Source organism: Spinacia oleracea, chromosome 5, assembly GCF_020520425.1.
Source record: "Spinacia oleracea cultivar Varoflay chromosome 5, BTI_SOV_V1, whole genome shotgun sequence".
In the NCBI taxonomy this organism is placed as follows: Eukaryota; Viridiplantae; Streptophyta; class Magnoliopsida; order Caryophyllales; family Amaranthaceae; genus Spinacia; species Spinacia oleracea.
In genome coordinates, this window is record NC_079491.1 from 24,726,804 (window position 1) to 24,746,695 (window position 19,892).

General features: G+C 35.8%; 2 protein-coding genes across 2 annotated transcripts; one reads left to right on the plus strand and one right to left on the minus strand.

Annotated features, from left to right (window-relative positions):
- Positions 1–256: 256 nt before the first annotated feature.
- LOC110800301 (CASP-like protein 4B1) lies at positions 257–2,368 on the plus strand. Its single transcript, XM_022005609.2, has 3 exons — positions 257–845; positions 957–1,092; positions 2,006–2,368. The coding sequence occupies exons 1-3, from the start codon at positions 583–585 to the stop codon at positions 2,195–2,197; spliced, it is 591 nt and encodes a 196-aa protein (XP_021861301.2). The 5' UTR covers positions 257–582; the 3' UTR covers positions 2,198–2,368.
- A 216-nt stretch (positions 2,369–2,584) lies between these two features.
- On the minus strand, positions 2,585–5,525 carry LOC110800300 (probable WRKY transcription factor 33). Its single transcript, XM_022005608.2, has 5 exons — positions 4,981–5,525; positions 4,694–4,819; positions 3,616–4,223; positions 3,339–3,500; positions 2,585–3,247 (listed from the first exon to the last, which is right to left on the minus strand). Exons 1-5 carry the CDS (start codon positions 5,377–5,379, stop codon positions 2,839–2,841), a joined length of 1,704 nt encoding a protein of 567 aa, XP_021861300.2. The 5' UTR covers positions 5,380–5,525; the 3' UTR covers positions 2,585–2,838.
- Between the last annotated feature and the right edge of the window lie 14,367 nt (positions 5,526–19,892).

The window sequence follows — 19,892 nt, forward strand, 5'->3', positions numbered from 1 at the left end:
TGAATTTATATTATTTGAATTTATTTTGTCTGAAATAAATCGAACATAACAGAACCCCGTCATTAAACAATATCGTTAACAAACAAAACCTTGGAATGTATAATAGATTGCTCTGCTAAGGTAACATTGTTACGAACTTGTCATAATTGGTTCTTTTGTCACGGTACACAAGCTTCTAGATCTATCATGAAGTCTCATCTAGTCATTTTACTCTGCATCGCAAAACAATGAAACACCCATTTTATTTCACATTTCTCCTCCCTTTACCTCCACTAAATTTAATTACCCTAAAAATGGGAAAATATATCTTTTTATATTTTACTTTATTTATTTTTTTCTTTTTTAGCGGCATCCATTTTCCAAGCTGCCAGATTAAACACAAAACACCAAATCACACTCACTCAATACAAACACAATTACCAAATCCACTCTGTTTTCTTCTTCTTCTTCTTCTTCTTATTCTTTTTTCTCTCTCCTCCCTTTCCTTTCCTTCCACTTCACCCCAAAAATTCAAAGAATCTGAATTCCAACATTTAAAGAATCTGAATTTCAACAATTCAATTCATTCCAATTGATCAATAAATGTCGAATTTCCAAGGTTTAGAATTGGAAAAAAGGCACACGCCGGAAAATGACATGGAGAGAGGACCTCCCACGACGGAAGCTGGCGGAACAGAGGTCGGTGTTGGGTCAGTTCTCCGGCGATGGAAGAGAGATGATTTTATCAGAAAAGGGTCATTGGCTTTGAGAGCTTTGGCTTTTGTGTTTTCATTACTCTCCTTTATTATCATGGCGAGTAACAATCATGGTGGCGGGAAAGAATTCGGGGATTATGAAGAATATAGGTAATACGGGTTTTTTTCGATTTTGACAATAGAATTAGTTTTTTTATTATTATCTTGTTGAATTGGGGTTTTAATTATTTAATTAATTTGGGATGTTTATCGGAAATGCAGGTATTTGTTGGCAATAGCAATATTATCGTCCATATATACAGGATTGCAATGTTTTAGACATGTTCATCAATTATCCAGTGGGAAACAATTTGTTGATCTCAAGACTTCAGCTTTGATTGATTTTGTTGGAGATCAGGTCGGTTTCTTTTCCCAATTTTCTAAATGTAACTTTTTCAGTTCTTGGATAGAGTGTAGAATGGATAATTCTAGAAGAATCTTTGTCCCTTTGTTTTCACTTTTCTTGATTGTCTTATGTTCCATGTACATTAACACTTTTATAGTATAAGACTATAAGGATGTACTTTTCGAATATACGCCTAGCTATAAGTACACCCGCGTGTTTTGCACTACATATATTCAAGTGAAGAGTTATGAATTGTATGATCTTGCAATGTAGTTGAAGAACTTTTGGAAATTTTGGAAGGTCTTTTGATTAAAAGTGCCCTTTTAATTTGGAATGTTGAGAAATGGGAATACTTTTTGTGTAGTATAATCTAATACTTCATGTTTTATTTTTGTACACTGTATGATGTTGGGTATAATTAAGCTATTGTACTACCTTGGAACTAAAGTTACAATGTGAAACCAATAATATAAAAGGCGCAAATTCGAATTATGTGTAATGCAAGCACCGATTCGTCAAGGGGAGACCAAGTCTCCTTTGTATCTTGAGTTTTGTAAACATGTATAACTAAAGAGTAAAGACCAATAGTTATGGGTTATAGTTCTTAATTTGGTGGACAAGAGTTGAAATTTTCTAAGCAAACTATGTTTATTTGTGTTAGTGTGACATGATATTATATGTTGTTTACTAGGTCAGTGTATTTTGTTTGAAATTTTGGATTTCAAGGCTTGACTTGCTGCTAGTCGTCGTTCATGCTTTTTTGATGGTCAACTTTGCTTAAATTAGTTAATTAAGCTTTTCAATGGAATCATTACTTACTAGTTAGTAATTTCAATGAAAAAAAGCCCATCTGGATACATTTTAGCAGGAAATTTCTTGATCTGTAGAACCTAAACTGAAATCTGAGACAAGTTTGTGTTTGCAGATAACGGCATACTTTTTACTGTCATCAGCATCTTCGGCGATTCCTATTACAAACAGAATGCGGGAGGGAGCAGACAACATTTTCACAGATTCATCCGCAGCAGCCATAAGCATGTCTCTTCTGGCTTTCATTTCATTGGCATGTTCAGCTGTTGTTTCATTTCATAAGCTCTCCACTCAATCATTTATATGAAAACTTGCTCTTATCAAATAGGATTACTAATAATGTATACATTCTTCAACTTTATTCTTTACACACTGTATAGTCTTTGCATATCATATACTTGATTACTGAGCTCGCCTTTCTTCATTGTAAATTAGTATACCTGATTTGAGATTAGAAATGCACACCTACAGTTGTTCACTTGTCTCTGCTGAATGTTATTGTGTTTAAAGTAGTTGTAGAAAGTTAAACATCATTTCTCTTTGTTCTTGTTGTTCTGTGTTTTCTTTTCATTATTGGAAATGTCAAGGGTTGGACTGAAGTTTGTTTAAGACACGTTGACATATTCGCTTTGTTTCAGTTCTTGACCGAAATTTGTCCATGTTCCCTAATTTACAGTAAGGGTTCTTCTTGCTGTTTTGGTTAAAAAATGTAAATGCTAAAACTTTGATATTCAATTTGATGGTAATATTACAAACCTAAATTTTCTATTGGCCTGGGAAGCTTAAAAGCAAGCTTAAGGGCCTTTTAACAAATAAACAAATTACCTAACTATGCTTATTTTGTAAAAGCTAAGACTTATAGAGTCTGGAAGATGTGTATACTTTTTTTTTTACATGAAAGAAGTAGATGATTCTAAACCTAATTGTTAAGCGCTTTGTTTTTGAAATTCAACGAAAAAAAGATTCTAACAGCATGTTGTCGATAGGCTCTTCCTTGGCTTCAGAAGGATTTCCAAACCCTGAAAACCCAAAGGTTGCAGTATTATTTTGCAGCATCTGCAATGAAAAGGGTGCCTGGTGAGCTTCTGGTCTTGAGGTATTTGATATGTTGTTGTTGTTGTTGTTGTTGGTGTTGTTGTTGATAGGTCTTAGGCCAATTATCTGGTTAGGTTGGCTGGCTATGGCTGATGGCCTAACTGGCATCGGGACATTGTTATAGCTGGCGCTTCCACGAGCTGCAGGAACATCGTGGTTGTGCTTTCCTTCGTATGTTGTTATAACAGCCCTCATGTCATGGGATGCCCTCTCTATGTGCTTTCTTACTGGGCAACCTGTGCTCGTACATTTGTAATAGCTCCTATAAAATCCATCAATTTTAAAGATTAGAACTTTCTACTCATAATAACATCTTAGGAGGAAATTTTTATAAAGAATAACTGTGTGCTTACCTAGGATTGGGGTTTCCCTTAACTACTTTCTGCCCATATTTTCTCCATCTATACCCATCATCAAGAATATCAATTTCACTGGTTGTCTGAACTATTACTCTTGGTTCTTTCACTGTTCTGTTTCCGTAACCTGACATCACTTCCCCTTCATTCTCTCCTTTCCTGTAATGAATCAAGAACCCGAAAATGATCAGAAACATGCATTTGCACCTCAAAAATGATACAGAAAGACAAAAACAGGAACTAGAACAAAAGAAAATAAAATGAAAAATCTTACCATCTTTTGGATTCAGGTTCATGATCATCTTCTTTAACTGATTTACTCATGGCGGAAGTCTGATCAAACTCGTCTTCCTCATCAACAGAAACAGAGGATGTCTCAGGAGTAAAGGAAGAATAATTATCAGTCTGTGACATGATAAGGGCTGTATTAGAAGAACCCTCTGAACCATCAAACCCACTGTTATTATTGTTATTATTCTGAACAGATGATCTTCTACCAGGTTGAGGCTTCGGATGGTTGTGACTTCCCTTGTACACAATCTCAGTAACATAACCTTCTGGTGATCGCTCGACTTTCTTCTTCGTAGGACAAGTTGGGTGTGAGCACTTGTAATAACTCCGAGGATTTTCGCTACCCTTGACTTGCTTCTGCCCATATTTCCTCCAACAATACCCATCTTCAGCTCTTTTCTGTGCTCGATTCATCTGAACTGGTTGAGCATTGTACCCTCTTTGCATATTAGTACCAACATCTGTTTTTGTTGTGTTCATTTCATATGGCATGGTTTGATTAACAGTAGTAAACTCGGATTTTGAATTGATTTGATCTTTGTTGTTAATCATCTCATTTTGCTTCTTCGGTTCATCCAAATTCCACCCTTCCTGCACATGTTTGGTTTCAGACAAAAATGTCAGAAAAGTATCAAATCTTATTTATTTAAGTGGGAACATAGATGTTGGTGAAAATATTCGTTTTTATACAATTTCATATTTTCTAAAAATGATTACAAAAATGGGCTTCTAGAACTAATGGCGGCTCTCAAGATTATTTAAATATTATATATCTTGGCATTTCATGCATTGACTTAGACTTGGCTTGCCTATGCAGCGACTACTGTACAAAGTCTATTTGGTGGGCATTAAATTAAACATTCGTGTAACAGAGTCGCCTCTATTGATTGCACGGCTCTTCAATTAATCAAGTATCTTCTCAACCAACTCATGTGGTGGATCATTATCGGATCGCGAAAATTTGTATACAATGAATGTATTGTATTATTGGCTTTAAATCCATTAAAAATCAACTCTTCTTTTTGCTAATCAATCATATAAAAGAGAAAAAAAGGACTTACAATTGAGTTGTTTGAAGAAGCATGGAAAGTAAAATTGTTGTTTCTTCCTTCATCCTTATTAGCACCTAGTTGAGTCCAATTGAATCCCTCACCACCAAAGGCTCCTACAGTTGGAGATGGGAAACTCTGCACATAATAATTCATATATAACAAACTTCAACATTAGTAACCATATAAAATATACATGTAAACCCGATGCCTGTCCAAAGAATGGGAGGTTCAGATGTATGCAACCTTATCAGTATTACAAAAAAAGTTGTAGAGAAAAACAGAGAAAAGGGACTTACATTGAGGAGAGGCGAATCCAAGAAGATGGAAGGACTAAAAGCATTAGGAGTGTTCAAAAACGAAGAAGACGAAGCGAGGGGAGTAGTCTCGGTGACAGAAAGAGAAGAAGGAGCCATAGACTTGAACTTAGGAACTTCAATGAGTTGATCAAATCCGGACCAATTAGTACTATTAATGTCATTATTATTGTTATTGTTATTGTTATTGTTATTGTTATTAGTAGTAGTCTTCTCTTTTGTGTTAGTGTTGTAATCACCCTCCAAAACATGTTGATCATCATTGGTTGTGCTTGCGAAGAAGTCGGTGAAGGAGGAAGAGGAGTTCATGAGGTTAGTGAAGGAGAAGCTACTTGTGTTGAAGGAAAGGGAATGTTCTAAGCTTGCAACTGAGGAAGACATTATTTGTAGGAAGTTTAAGAGAGAGAGAGAGAGAGAGAGAGAGAAGAGAGAGAAAGAATGGAAGTATTTTTAAGAATGAGTTGAAAGTTTGAAAGAGGAAGGAGTAGATAAAGAGGTAAGGAATTGAAGGGATTGTTTGGAAAAACAACAAAACCCAAGGAGAAATATTTTTAAGTGGGATTGTGGTGATGGATGGCTTGAAAATGAAGGTCTTTGGAGAGGTCTTTCTAAGAAGGTGAGGTGAGGTGAGGTGAGGGAAAACTTTGACCGTGGAAAAGGGTATTTTAGGAATTACAGAAATAATGTTTCTTCTTATTTTTTTATTTTTATTTTGAGGAGGAAATATATTTTGAAGTCAAAGCTTGTGTTCTTGACTTGACTTGGCCAACAATTTCTTTTCTAGGTCCCATGTGTGGGGCGATGAGTTTGGAAATTAATGAGGAGTGCCCATGGAGAGCCGGCACTTTGGAACGTCCTTAAGATTGAGCCACGTGGCATTTCACGGCACGTCACTGTTATATGAACTTGTGTTTGTAGATTATTTTAGAAGGTTTTTAAGAGAAAATAAAATAATTATAAAGGATGATCTTATATGAACTTACGCTCATTTGTATTTGTGGGTTAGCACTTGAAAATGGAGAGGAATACAAAATGTCCATCCCCAACTACATAAGTACATAAGGGTTGTAGTTCGGACTGGAGAATTTAATTTTATAACCTCGGAATTATAACATAAGTTCTCTTCTAACTAACAAAACGTTGCGTGGTAATTTAGGGATTAAGATGTTTTTGTTTAGTGATGAAAATGGAAAGGTACAACTTACAAGTGTGATTTTAATAATCAAGTTTATTTCAAGGTAAGGTGGCTAGGGAACTGGTGTTTGAGGCAAGCTATTCGGGGGTAAAGATGGTATTGTGCCAGCACGACCCAAGGCCCAACAAGACCCAACACAAAAAGCACGACTCGCCATGGGAACGGGAAAAGCACGACCTGGCACGAGAACAAAATCGTGGGCCGTGGGGCTAGGGTGGGGTCGTATTTGTTTATGGAAAAAGCCCAATGAATCAAGTTATATTGAGTGAAATTAGATTTAAGCACGAATACGCGATACGACCCGATTCGACCCGCCATGAGGGCACATGGGTCGTGCCTAGGCTTCCTTTATGAAATTTTTGGTCCGACCCCACGTGAAAAGTGGATTTGACGTGGGTTGGGACCGTCCATGCCCAACCCAAAGCATATGGGCTCGGGGCGAAGCACGACCCAACCCACAACAATCTTATGTGGGGGACTTGATGTGAGCAATTAGGATCCTACCAATGAAGAGATTGGACAAATCCGATTAGCATAGGAGATGAGTCGATATTAGCATAGGGAAAAATGGTAAGGAGGACGATCCTAAGTGAACTTCAACACTTACACGTATTTAGGTTATTTTTGTGTGTCTTAGCATTTGAAGTTGGAGAGAAAAGGTAAATGAATACATCCCAAACATTCACAGCTGATGGCTGGAAAGGTAAAATTACCAAATACGCCTTGGTTTAATTGGTTGTTGCTCAGAGGATTTAACATTGTGACCTCGAGGCTACAAGGTAAATCGCGAACCAATCACACCAAGCCTTGTTTAGTAATTTGAAGAGTAAATGTGTTTTCTATTTAGTATTAAAATATTTTAAAAGTGAAGCTTATCTTAAGGTACATAGTTTGAAATTTGTGCTATTTAAAAATATAAAAAACAACTAAAACTAATACAGTTTGTTACAACCCCATATTAAGACATAAAATTGAAGATTCCCATGTACATGGTAGAATAACAACCAAGCTATAAGTATATGGTAAGTTTATGATTCGGTCACTCTAAAATTGTGTTATGTTCATGAACTTAACAAAATTTATTTCAACCGATTATTTAAGCTTGTAAAATCTCGTAGTAGCTTGCAAACTTAATAATGTTTCTGTTATAATATGTCTTGAATCTAGATGCCTTTACTGTCCTATATGGATAAAATATATACTCTGTAAATGCATAATAATCAAACTTACTAATCTAAATGTAATTTTTTAAATTTGATATATGTTAAGTCCAAAGGATTTTTTTTAATTTGATCTATGTTAAGTCCAACTTTATTTATCATATTTCATAATTCTAGTTATCTAGTCTTAAAAACCATCAGAGGACAATAATCTGCAACAATAACTTCTCAAAATATAGGTTAGTTATTCTCGTTGTCATCGTTGTATGCGACGACAAGTCAATGGACCTAAAATGGTCAAACTAGAGAATTTATAAGGAAGTGATCTTAAAAAAGGAGACAAGTTAGAAAAAGGGTGTGGAAAAGATACTGTACAATTTTTTTTTCTAAAAAAAGTATCGTAGAGAAAATTATACGAAGTATTTCCGTTTAGATAGGATAAAAGTGGGAAATTTTTTGCGTTAACTTTAATTGCAAGGATTCTATTTTTTCGGTTTGAAATGATCTTCTAGAAATTGGTGAATTAACTTTCTTTTTTATTTTAACAAATTTAACACATTAAATATGTAGTACTCATTAGGGAAAATCAAATCCTCAAGAGTTCTCTTTAGGGCTGTAAATAAGTCGAGTAAAAACGTTATCGGGCTAAGTTTCTTAAGAAATATTAGTGTTTGGGCATGCTCGAGCTTGAACGAGCTTTTAATTCCTTTTGTTCGAGATGAGCTCGTTTAGCAAAATACTTGGCCGGGCACAACTTGAGCTTGCTCGTTTGTATTTTGACCTCGAACTCGCTCTAAATCAAACAAGCTTTGCAACTCATTCTGTTTTTATTTAAGATAAAAGAAACTTTTAAATAGGTACTCCATACAAATTTTAGATTTTACAATTATACTAAATAAAATATTCTATAATTAGTTACTCCGTACAAAGTATAAGATATTTTGAGAAACATATACTACGTAAGTTTTATATTATTCTATTAAAATACACGAGCTATTAGCGTGCTATAACGAGTTGTTCGTGAATACTAACGAGTCGAACATGATGGTGTTTGAGTAAGAGATTGTTTAGTAAACCAGTCTTAAATGTTTGATCAAGCTTGTTCGTTTTCTTAATGAATGAGCTTCGTTCGAGCTTCGAACGAGTTTGTTCGCGACTTGTTATAACCAAACGCGTGTAATAGACTTTAGGAACAAACCCTATAAATATAATGTAGAACAAATAGCAAAAATAATAATTAAGGACATAAGTGTTTGTGAGGAAATTTAGATTTCCTCCCCTCAAATATGATCATATTATTAAGTTCCTGCAAAATAATACAATAACCCCTCAATTGATGATTTTTCTCACCAATGTATTTTCCCTCTTAGTTTCTAGCTAGATCTAAACCACTTTTATAGGCTACCCTAGAAACCCTCGTTTACTAAAATTATACTTGCTCCCCAAGTCTAAATGATTCTAGACATTGTTACATACCAAAATAGATCAAATTTCGTAATTACAATAAATGTTAAACTAGGAAATAGTACATAAATAAGATTTGCCAAATCACTAAAATTGCCTAATTTCTTTGTTTGCCTCATGCAGCTTCTTAAGTACGAAGTTGCTATGAGGGCCATGAGGCTAACAAAGAAATAATCCCGCGTCAGTATTACTCTTGCGCAATACCACTTAATTGACATTTTGGTGTGTCGCCGAACCGAGCTTTGACTTCATACTTCGTTACAAGATCTAATCTTGTTAATTGGTTTAATTAAGTTGCGTTTAATTCCTAACACGACTTGTTCATAAAAGTATCGGCTTATTTGCACTCATAGTTCTCTTACGGAATCTCCTTCCTCGGCTTATTACTTCACAATGCATGCATGAAAATAAAAAATCAAAACGTTGAATTAAAAACACCCTATAACCTCCTACCGTTTCAAAAAGGATCAGTACAAATTCTATTAGTAGGAGGTTAAATTTTGAATGAACGCCACAGAAGAATGAGAGTGGATTTGGGGATTGATCGAATTAAATTGACATTGAAAATAATTAAGGTTGCAGAGTTAATGTGAAGATGAAGAACGATAATCAAGTTGAGTATTGATTTTAATTTTTGGTACTCCCTCCGTCTCAATTCTATATGTGAGGTTATGATACATATGACAATTCATAAATCATGCGGAAAAACCATAAAGCCAGGAAAACATATTATTTACACATAATCATTTAGCATAGTTTAGATGCATACTCTTTGTTGCGTGCCCTCCCTAGCTGCGCCCGAACCGAACAAGAACAAGTCTTTAGGACTCCAAGTGTCGTCCCTCCGTAGATAGTCCACAGCACGTCCGGATCCGCCTTAAGATTGACCAACTAGAATCGCCCTTAAGGTACTTAGAATTTTCGGCACTTTATAGGCAATTGTATGACTGAATTTTGCTCTCAAAAACTCACTTTGAATACTTGAATGCTCGATGTAAATATGTGACCCTAGGCACCTATTTATAGAGTTATGGAAAAGGATTTGGAATCCTATTAGGATACTAATTTATTTAATTATAATCCTACTAGGACTCTAATTAAATAAACTAAATCTTTTAGGATTAGATTTAATCATATGACAAATCCCGGTAGCTTTAGGATTCGAGTAGCACACAAACACACACGCACGCAAAGCAGCCCACGAGGGGCGCCATGCGCGCGCGCGCAGCCCGCGAGCTCGCAGCCCACTGCCGCAAGCCCACACGCTGCCGTAGCCTTGGCGCGCGCTGGGCCTGCCTTGCGGTGGGCCTGGCGCAGCTTTGGCTGGTGCGTTTGTGGCGCGCTGGCTTGCTGGGCGATGGCCCGGCTTCGTGCTGGGCCTTCATCTGGCAGGCCTCGTCCGATGCTAATTCGTACGATACGCTTCCGATTAATTTTCCGATTCCGGAATTCATTTTCGATACGAACAATATTCAATATTTCCGATTCCGGAATCAATTTCCGTTTCGAACAAATATTTAATATTTCCGTTTCCGGAATTATTTTCCGATTCCGATAATATTTCCGATTCTGACAATATTTCCGTTTCCGGCAATATTTCCGATTCCGGCAATATTTCCATTTCCGATAATATTTTCCGATACGTACCATGTTTCCGTTTCCGGCAACATCTACGACTTGGATAATATTTATATTTCCGATACGATCCATATTTCCGTTTCCGGCAATATCATCGTTTCCGGAGTATTCATTTCTTGCCTGTGACGATCTCAGCTCCCACTGAAACCAAGATCCGTCGATTCCGAATATCCATAGATGGAGTATTTAATGCCATTAAATACTTGATCCGTTTACGTACTATTTGTGTGACCCTACGGGTTCAGTCAAGAGTAAGCTGTGGATTAATATCATTAATTCCACTTGAACTGAAGCGGCCTCTAGCTAGGCATTCAGCTCACTTGATCTCACTGAATTATTAACTTGTTAATTAATACTGAACCGCATTTATTAGACTTAACATTGAATGCATACTTGGACCAAGGGCATTATTTCCTTCAGTCTCCCACTTGTCCTTAGGGACAAGTGTGCATTTCCTAATTCCTTTGTCGCTCGATGCTTGCTCTTGAACATAAGGTAAGAGTTGTCATCCTTATTATGTCCAGAGGTGTTTCTCGGTTTCAGAGTTCAACTGATCAAATAAACAGATAATCATAGCCTATGATTCATCCGAGCACGGCCATGCATTTCACAGTTTCTAGCTCTCCGAGTGGCCTTGTACAACTTTTAAGCATCTCATCCCGATTTATGGGAGGACAATCCCAATCTTGCGATCTTGAGATTAGACTTCATTTGATAGGTGATTACCTGAGCGTTGCCTTTATAGCCTCCTTTTACGGTGCGACGGTTGGTCAACGTCAAAGCAACCAGTTCTCAAACAAGTAATCTCAAATCACTCAGGTATTGAGGATTTAGTGTCTAATAATTTTAATGAAATTTACTTATGACAGATTTTCATCTCTTACAGTAAAGTTTCATAGGTCTTGTCCGATACTAGTCTTCCCAAAGTAAGTATCTATGCAAATGATTATGACATCGCCATGTCCACATAGTTCAAGAAACAGAACTACTAGTCATCTTGCATTCTAATCGTCTAACGTTTTCTATGCGTCCAATTTTATAGAAAACTCCGACTAGGGACCATTTTCAACCTTTGACATTCAAGTTCACTTGATAGACATTTCTTAGTCACAGGACTGGTCCTGACAGTCTATCTTGAATATATCGTCAAATTGAAGGGACTCATCATTTAATACTAAACCAAGATTAAATGGAATATGAAAATACATTTCATATATGATAAATGTTCAACCCCATTGTTTTACAACCATGGGCCTCAAACCCATCTTTAAAACAGTTCATGGAATTCAAAGCTATGCTTGATTTCCAGTGCTACAACGTGAGTGTTGCTTCTCACTTGTTGCATAGGTTTAGTTATCACGCTTTGCCAATCTTAACATCCTTTTCATCGAATGTTCTTCGAGATATGATGATAAGAACTTTTGAGTATGTTTATTTTGTGATCTAGTCTTTCTTGCTACATTAGTGGTTCTACGCATTTTGCAATGAAGAACCATTAAATCAACATACATGTGATCTTCCCAAGTTCAATGAAGAACTCTTTAACATAAACAACCCTGTTTCATTGCTTCTTAGGCAATAATTACTTTTACTTCAACTATTTAGGTTGCTAGTGATGCTTTGTTTGGATTTACTTATCCAAGCAGTTCACAGATATGTGGAAGACTTTCCAACTGTATCTTAGAACATATTTAATTTCCCACGCAACAACTCATGGTCTCCGATCCATGTTGCCATTTCAAAACACGATGCTCTTAGCTCGTCCTTGTCAATGGTTAACTCCAAAGGGTCTTGCTTGATCATTTGCCAGTGTTTATGCGTGTAGCATCAATATTTAGCATATCTTTATTTCCTTGAATCAAGAACTATTCCTATGTACCTTTTCAAGTACCATAAGTATTCTTGATCTCAATCTAGTTGATCTTCACTTAGATCAATAGAGATTGGTATATGTTCGTCATGCCTAAAGTCATACGATACGTTTTTGGCGATCCTCATATTATATCATACATGATAAATTCTTTTGCAGAATAATTCCCAATTGAATTCTATTCATGTAACTTTAGCTCATTCAATTTCAGCAGATACTGAATCCAGCTAAATTCTTTGACATATAATATAGGTTTAAGAATCTCATTTAGAGTCTTTGATGTTTAACTTAGTAAATGCTTATACATAGTTCAAACATCCTTTACTTAGATTTATTCATATGGGTCGAATATCTCCAATGGAGTCTTTCTTGTTTGATTTAGTAAATTCCATTACTTAATCTAAAACAATATTATAAGATCTTTGTAACCAGATCTTAATACCCAGTATGTACTAAGTTTCGCCATGGTCCGTCATTGATGAATAATTTCAAATCTAAGTCATTAGCATTTGAATGTTATTTCACAATAGAGAGATATGTGTGTGATACACATAGGACCAATTAAGTTTTTATGTACTCCCACTAAATTTCTTATATATCTATAAGAATCATGTATATTTTATGAAACTAAAATGCTTATTAGCTTCACTTAAAATACAGTTCCAATTCCCAATTGCTTGCTTAAATCTGTACTTAGATTTTATAAGCTAGCTTTCCTTTTCAAGCATTTATTTGGATCCACAAATCCTATGACATAGTTTATTCCAACATTTGATTGAGGAATACGTTTTTTCATCCAATTGCTATATGTACCAATATGCAATCATTGCTTGAATATAGACTTGAGCATTACGATTATGCATGAGGTTTCAACACAATCCACACCGTGAATTTGCTTGTAACTTTTAGCAACTAATCTAGCTTTGTGTGTGAACACAATTCAATGTTTGATGGTTTTTATCCTTTAAAACAAACTTGCAACCAATAGGTGTGAAACTATTCTTGCAAATCAACAAAATTTCAATTTTGTCATCAAAACATTGAGTATGTTTTATGGCCTCTAACCATTTAAAACATTTGAGTCTATATATGGCCTCTAACCATTTTAGGGAATCTGGGTTTCGTCATAGCTTTCTTACAGGTCACAAACTCATTAATCTACATGATAATAGTTTGAGTGCAAGTTGTAGGTTTCTTCACTATCTAATAGAAGAATTGCATAGTTTTAGTGATTTGAACTCTATGCCTACTTGGGTATAGAACATCAAACAATAGAATATCAATAGCCACTTGAAAGTCCTTTGAATATTCTGTTCTCCTTGAAGCACTTGTAAAGTCTTCTAAGAGATGTCTATTCTTTAAAGCCACTTCTAAAGTTTTTAAAGAATAAGTTTGGATTTTCTGAAGCACTTCGAAAAGCCTCAGGAATGTCCGTTTATGTTTGTTGTTCGCCTCGAAGACTTTCGAGGTCTATTTTCTCCCACTTGTCATTTTGGAAACGAATCTCCAAAAGGACATTATTTCGAGCAAACAAACATTATGTTCTCAAAAATTCGTGGTAGAAACAATACCCTTGTGTCTCATTTGAATAAATCACAATGAAACATATATCTATACTTGGGCCTTAGTTTGTCGAATGACAAACACTAAGCTCCCACTGAGTTTTGCAACTCTCTAGATATATTTTATGAAAAGTTATTCTGAAATTACTTTTCAATAGCTTTGACGAATTTGGTTTAGTTTGGTGGTAGTTGAGCATTTTGTTTTAGAAATTATAGGAAAAGTCTTTATGATTCATCATTAATCGAATCAAGTACTAATTGACTTCGATTATTCCAACTAAGATATGCCATATCTTATGGACCTAGATTGTGAAATTACAACACACAATCATTGATGATCATATTTGGTCTCAAGTAATCATCAACATGATCTAACCTAGATCTTTATGATTTCTTTCCAAGTGGTTTTTATACTTCTGAATCTTTGAACTAGCCAAACAGATTCAACTTATATCACATTTGAGTAAATAAACCTATATTCACTCAAATCCATGTGAAATAATAAAGTCATAAAATCTTTCTTTAGCTTTGAACTCTATTGTCTAGGCGTTCTAACAATAGTTCATATCTTTTGTTACTTTCAACAAGTAAGACTAGTTGTCTTAAATTGATTTAGAAATCAATGAACTTTCAAAAGTCCATCAAAATAGAGCTTTTGAATGTTAACTTATTGATATGGTCTAAGCAACAATGCCAAAGATTAGTGGAACTCAAATCAAGGGGTTGATTTGAACCTAGTAAAGTTCTTTAAAGAGTTGTTTGTTTTAATCAAGCATATTGACTCAACCCGTAAATGACCATTTTATTCAAATAAACAAACAAACAAGCATTGTTTTTGTTCATCTGAATGTGAGTCTTTTTGTGTTTGAAGCAGAAATTTAGGTATGCTGATTATGGAACAAAATAGCCATTAAGTTCCAGCCTTGAAAGGACTTAAAACAAACTAGATGACCCTACAACTAATGTAGCATTGCCATGCTTCATTTCCCACTTGTAGGTCATTAGTGTAGCCTAGCTTCCATTGTTTGAGTTATTACCGAAGTAAGAACCTCAAGCGGTATATGATACCAAGGAGGTTTGATTGCTAGGTCACTTCTCTTTAAACATAAACTTATAGGTAGAAACGGAATCGTAAATTCCTTTCATTTGTTCCTTGTTTTCCTATTTCTTGTACCTTTTCTTATAGTCTTAAGAATTGAATTCTTTAGTGTTGACTTTTATACTTTGTTAGACATGTCCAATGTCACTCCAACAAGGTTCTTACCATTTAATTTATGTTGAATATTTTGCTTCAACTAGATGATCTTACCAGAAGCTTGTAAAGTTCTCTAAGCATCGATCTATTCGAATGTCTAGGGACTAGACTCATTCGAGAATTAAATGGACAAAGATATTAGGTTGTTAACCATTGGTAAGGCTGAGCGTTTAAACTCAATGCTTCATGATTTCAAAACTACATTGTATTTTGATTTCACAAGCACCAATTGGTTCGCCATTCGATTTTGATGTTCAAAAACAACCATAAAAGTCGCTAAAAGAAACGTACATTTTAAATTGCTCATTTTCTCTCATTTCCGTGAATCGTTCTTGTATTCACTACCAATCGAGGAAATTTACTGTTACCTTTCTAAAAGGATTTATTGCAGTGCAAGATATTTAATTATAAACAATAATTAAAATATTCATTGAAGCATGCAAAGTCTAAACATTTATCATGAATAATAACTTGAAATTAAAGCAATCATGCAATTCAAACAAGTTATTAGCATTTTATTCGAATTTATTGTTCCGGCAGGTGTGAATAAAATGATTCCAAGATCCTAAAATCATTGAAGAACTAAGCACAGTTTGTCGACTTAATCCTAAAACATCTTAGGTAAGCAAAAGCCTTTTGCTAATAGTCTAGAAACTATTCTTGGTTGATAGGTACGTCTAGGAACTTATTAGGTAAACCTATCGATTTTGCCACGACATAAAAGGACTCCTTACTTATATCGTTGAGTTTCACCAAAACTAACATGTACTCACAATTATTTGTGTACCTTGCCCCTTTAGGACCAATAAGTAATACCTCGCTGAGCGAAAACTATTACTAGATTGATGTAAAGGATATCCAAGCAAGTGTATATTTTGGCATGGCACCTTTTAACTCAATTTTTAAGTTTGGAACTTAAGGCTCTTACTATGTTGGTTAGATTTTAAGTGAACTAAAATCCTTAATCATGCAACATAATCAAGCTTTTGATCTCATGCATTTTAAGACATATTTAAAAGCAATAAATAACTTAAAACATGCATAAGATAAATGTGATCTAGTATGGCCCGACTTCATCTTGAAGCTTTAACTTCAAAGTCCGTCTTGAAAATCTCCGTGGGAGGCACCATTTTCTTCAAATAGGATAAGCTATAATTAAAACTAATTACAACTATTTGATGGTACGCAGACCATATTTGAATTGAAAAACAACTTTGGTACTTTAGACCAATTACATTCAAATTAATGGTACGCAGACCATATTTTCTATCCTATTTGGGCCATACTAGTCACTTCATAACCTGCAAAACAGTACATATACAATATATACCATTCACCCATTCATTATCATGAATGGCCCACATAGCTGGTTAGTAAAACACATTATGCATCACGTAAACATTTGCAGCAATTAATCAAGGGCACCAATAATCTACCAATTATTCAGTCCTTATTAATTCTAATCAAGTTGTTTTAACCTTAAGGATTTGTAGACCTAATCAAGAGTTTATGACTAAAAGGGCTCCCACTTAAACCAATAAATTCATATGCTTTACTAATTTTAAACATAAAAATGTATTTCTAGTCTAACCGGAAACATACAAATTTAATTAAAATTTAAAGCTCATATAAATTTATAATTGAATCCAAAAAGTTTAATTTAATTTCAGTCGTATTTAAATTAATTCATGATTTTAATTTTAGTAAAATAATTAGAATAAATAAAATTTATTATAATTACAATATTCAAAATTAAAATCCAAGAAAATAATTTAAATTATTAATTTTAAAATTTATTAAAATTACGTAAACTGAAAATTTCAAATTAAAATTTCAAAACGATCCAATCGCAACGCAACAACCCCACGCAACGCACGCCCATGGGCCACACGCACACAGCCATCGCTGGCCATGTGCGCGCAGCCCATGCGCTGCGTCGCATCGCTGCTGCTGCTCTCCTTCGCAAGGTATCACGCGAGCTGGTGCTCGCTGCGCGCGCCAGCACTCGATGCACGCGAGCCATCGCTCGCCAGCGCTCGCTTTATGCGGGCCATTGCTCGCTGCGCGCGCTTGCCAGCGCTCGATCCTGCGAGCCTCGCTCGCTGCGCGAGGAATCGACGCTGGGCGTAGCACTCGTGGCACGCGAGCTTGCGCTCGCTGCGCGCGAGGCTCCGCACGCTTGCACGCGGCAGTGCGCGCTGTGGCGCAGCTCGCTTGCTGCCCACACGCGACTGTTGTGCCTTGCTTTCGCCCTCGCCCATTCGTCCATTGCTCACAGCCCACGACACAAGGCAGGGCTGCTGCCTTGTGCTCGTGCACCATGGCCTTGCTCATTGCATTCGTGCCGCATGGGCGACGAGCTCCCTTGCTCGTCGTCACATGCCCGCACTATATAACACCCCTTAAGGGTAACACGTAGCGTCCATTGCTTTGTGCGTGCAAGTTATATGAGTGAATCGCATAAAATTTAAAAAATTTATATTTAAAATTAATGACAAATTAATAAATAATATTAATTTCATAATTTTAGGGCGAAAAAATCGAAAATTTATTATTCAATTGATTTCCGATTAACATGGATTCAAGTCTAGGTCATAAAAATTTAAAATTTAAAATAAATTTACAATTTTTATGGTGGTTTTTAATCATAGGTATCTAATTAAATTATAATTAATTATGAAAATCAAATTAATTCTAAATTATTCTAATTTTCAACAAATTAATCATAATTACAAATTAGATTGCATAATTAACAAGGCTAGGCATTCAAACTTGTTAAACATATACAGTAGGTCAATAAAAAATTCAAGATTTATCAACAAGAATCGCAAATATTTAATTTAACATCTTAAATTTACGAAATTTTGCATTCGAAAAACTAAAACCTTCGAAAAGTCATAGTTAGGCTTCGAATTTGAGAATTCTGGGTTCGGCAGAAAAATACTCTTTTTGTCAAAATTTTAGAATGCCTTTTACATGCGGAATTGACACAAAAATCACTCGATTTGGATGAGTAACGAAGAAACTGCCGAAAAATTGCGTACGTATAATTAAATAAACGCAATTTGCAATTAATTAACAATTACGAAAATTAATCACCCCTTTTAATTCTTGCAAATTTGTAATATTTAACCATGTTCATGCAATTTTAGATTATGAAAATAATAAGAGGCTCGTGATACCACTGTGAGGTTATGATACATATGACAATTCATAAATCATGTGGAAAAACCATAAAGCCAGGAAAACATATTATTTACACATAATCATTTAGCATAGTTTAGATGCATACTCTTTGTTGCGTGCCCTCCCTAGCTGCGCCCGAACCGAACAAGAACAAGTCTTTAGGACTCCAAGTGTCGTCCCTCCGTAGATAGTCAACAGCACGTCCGGATCCGCCTTAAGATTGACCAACTAGAATCGCCCTTAAGGTACTTATAATTTTCGGCACTTTATAGGCAATTGTATGACTGAATTTTGCTCTCAAAAACTCACTTTGAATACTTGAATGCTCGATGTAAATATGTGACCCTAGGCACCTATTTATAGAGTTATGGAAAAGGATTTGGAATCCTATTAGGATACTAATTTATTTAATTATAATCCTACTAGGACTCTAATTAAATAAACTAAATCTTTTAGGATTAGATTTAATCATATGACAAATCCCGGTAGCTTTAGGATTCGAGTAGCACACAAACACACACGCAGGCACAGCAGCCCACGAGGGGCGCCATGCGCGCGCGCGCAGCCCGCGAGCTCGCAGCCCACTGCCGCAAGCCCACACGCTGCCGTAGCCTTGGCGCGCGCTGGGCCTGCCTTGCGGTGGGCCTGGCGCAGCCTTGGCTGGTGCGTTTGTGGCGCGCTGGCTTGCTGGGCGATGGCCCGGCTTCGTGCTGGGCCTTCGTCTGGCAGGCCTCGTCCGATGCTAATTCGTGCGATACGCTTCCGATTAATTTCCCGATTCTGGAATTCATTTCCGATACGAACAATATTCAATATTTCCGATTCCGGAATCAATTTCCGTTTCGAACAAATATTTAATATTTCCGTTTCCGGAATTATTTTCCGATTCCGATAATATTTCCGATTCTGACAATATTTCCGTTTCCGGCAATATTTCCGATTCCGGCAATATTTCCATTTCCGATAATATTTTCCGATACGTACCATGTTTCCGTTTCCGGCAACATCTACGACTTGGATAATATTTATATTTCCGATACGATCCATATTTCCGTTTCCGGCAATATCATCGTTTCCGGAGTATTCATTTCTTGCCTGTGACGATCTCAGCTCCCACTGAAACCAAGATCCGTCGATTCCGAATATCCATAGATGGAGTATTTAATGCCATTAAATACTTGATCCGTTTACGTACTATTTGTGTGACCCTACGGGTTCAGTCAAGAGTAAGCTGTGGATTAATATCATTAATTCCACTTGAACTGAAGCGGCCTCTAGCTAGGCATTCAGCTCACTTGATCTCACTGAATTATTAACTTGTTAATTAATACTGAACCGCATTTATTAGACTTAACATTGAATGCATACTTGGACCAAGGGCATTATTTCCTTCACTATAGTCTTGTTTTTATTTTAAGCGTCCCAAAATAAAAATAAAAAATCAAGAACAATGTGCTTAGAGATAGAGAGGGGGGGGGGGGGGTTGGGGAGGTGGTACTACAACTTGAATTGCATGCATGAAAATAAACAATCGAAATGTTGAATTAAAACACCATATAATCTC

Bases quoted from the DNA above. Each gene is read 5' to 3' on its own strand.
- LOC110800300 (XM_022005608.2), bottom strand. From the start codon at position 5,379: ATGTCTTCCTCAGTTGCAAGCTTAGAACATTCCCTTTCCTTCAACACA. The intron at 4,224-4,693 runs GTAAGTCCTTTT...AAACATGTGCAG, and splicing joins CTTCTTCAAACAACTCAATT to GAAGGGTGGAATTTGGATGA. The intron at 3,248-3,338 runs GTAAGCACACAG...TGGATTTTATAG, and splicing joins AAGGGAAACCCCAATCCTAG to GAGCTATTACAAATGTACGA.
- LOC110800301 (XM_022005609.2), top strand. From the start codon at position 583: ATGTCGAATTTCCAAGGTTTAGAATTGGAAAAAAGGCACACGCCGGAA. The intron at 846-956 runs GTAATACGGGTT...TCGGAAATGCAG, and splicing joins GGGGATTATGAAGAATATAG to GTATTTGTTGGCAATAGCAA. The intron at 1,093-2,005 runs GTCGGTTTCTTT...TTGTGTTTGCAG, and splicing joins TTGATTTTGTTGGAGATCAG to ATAACGGCATACTTTTTACT.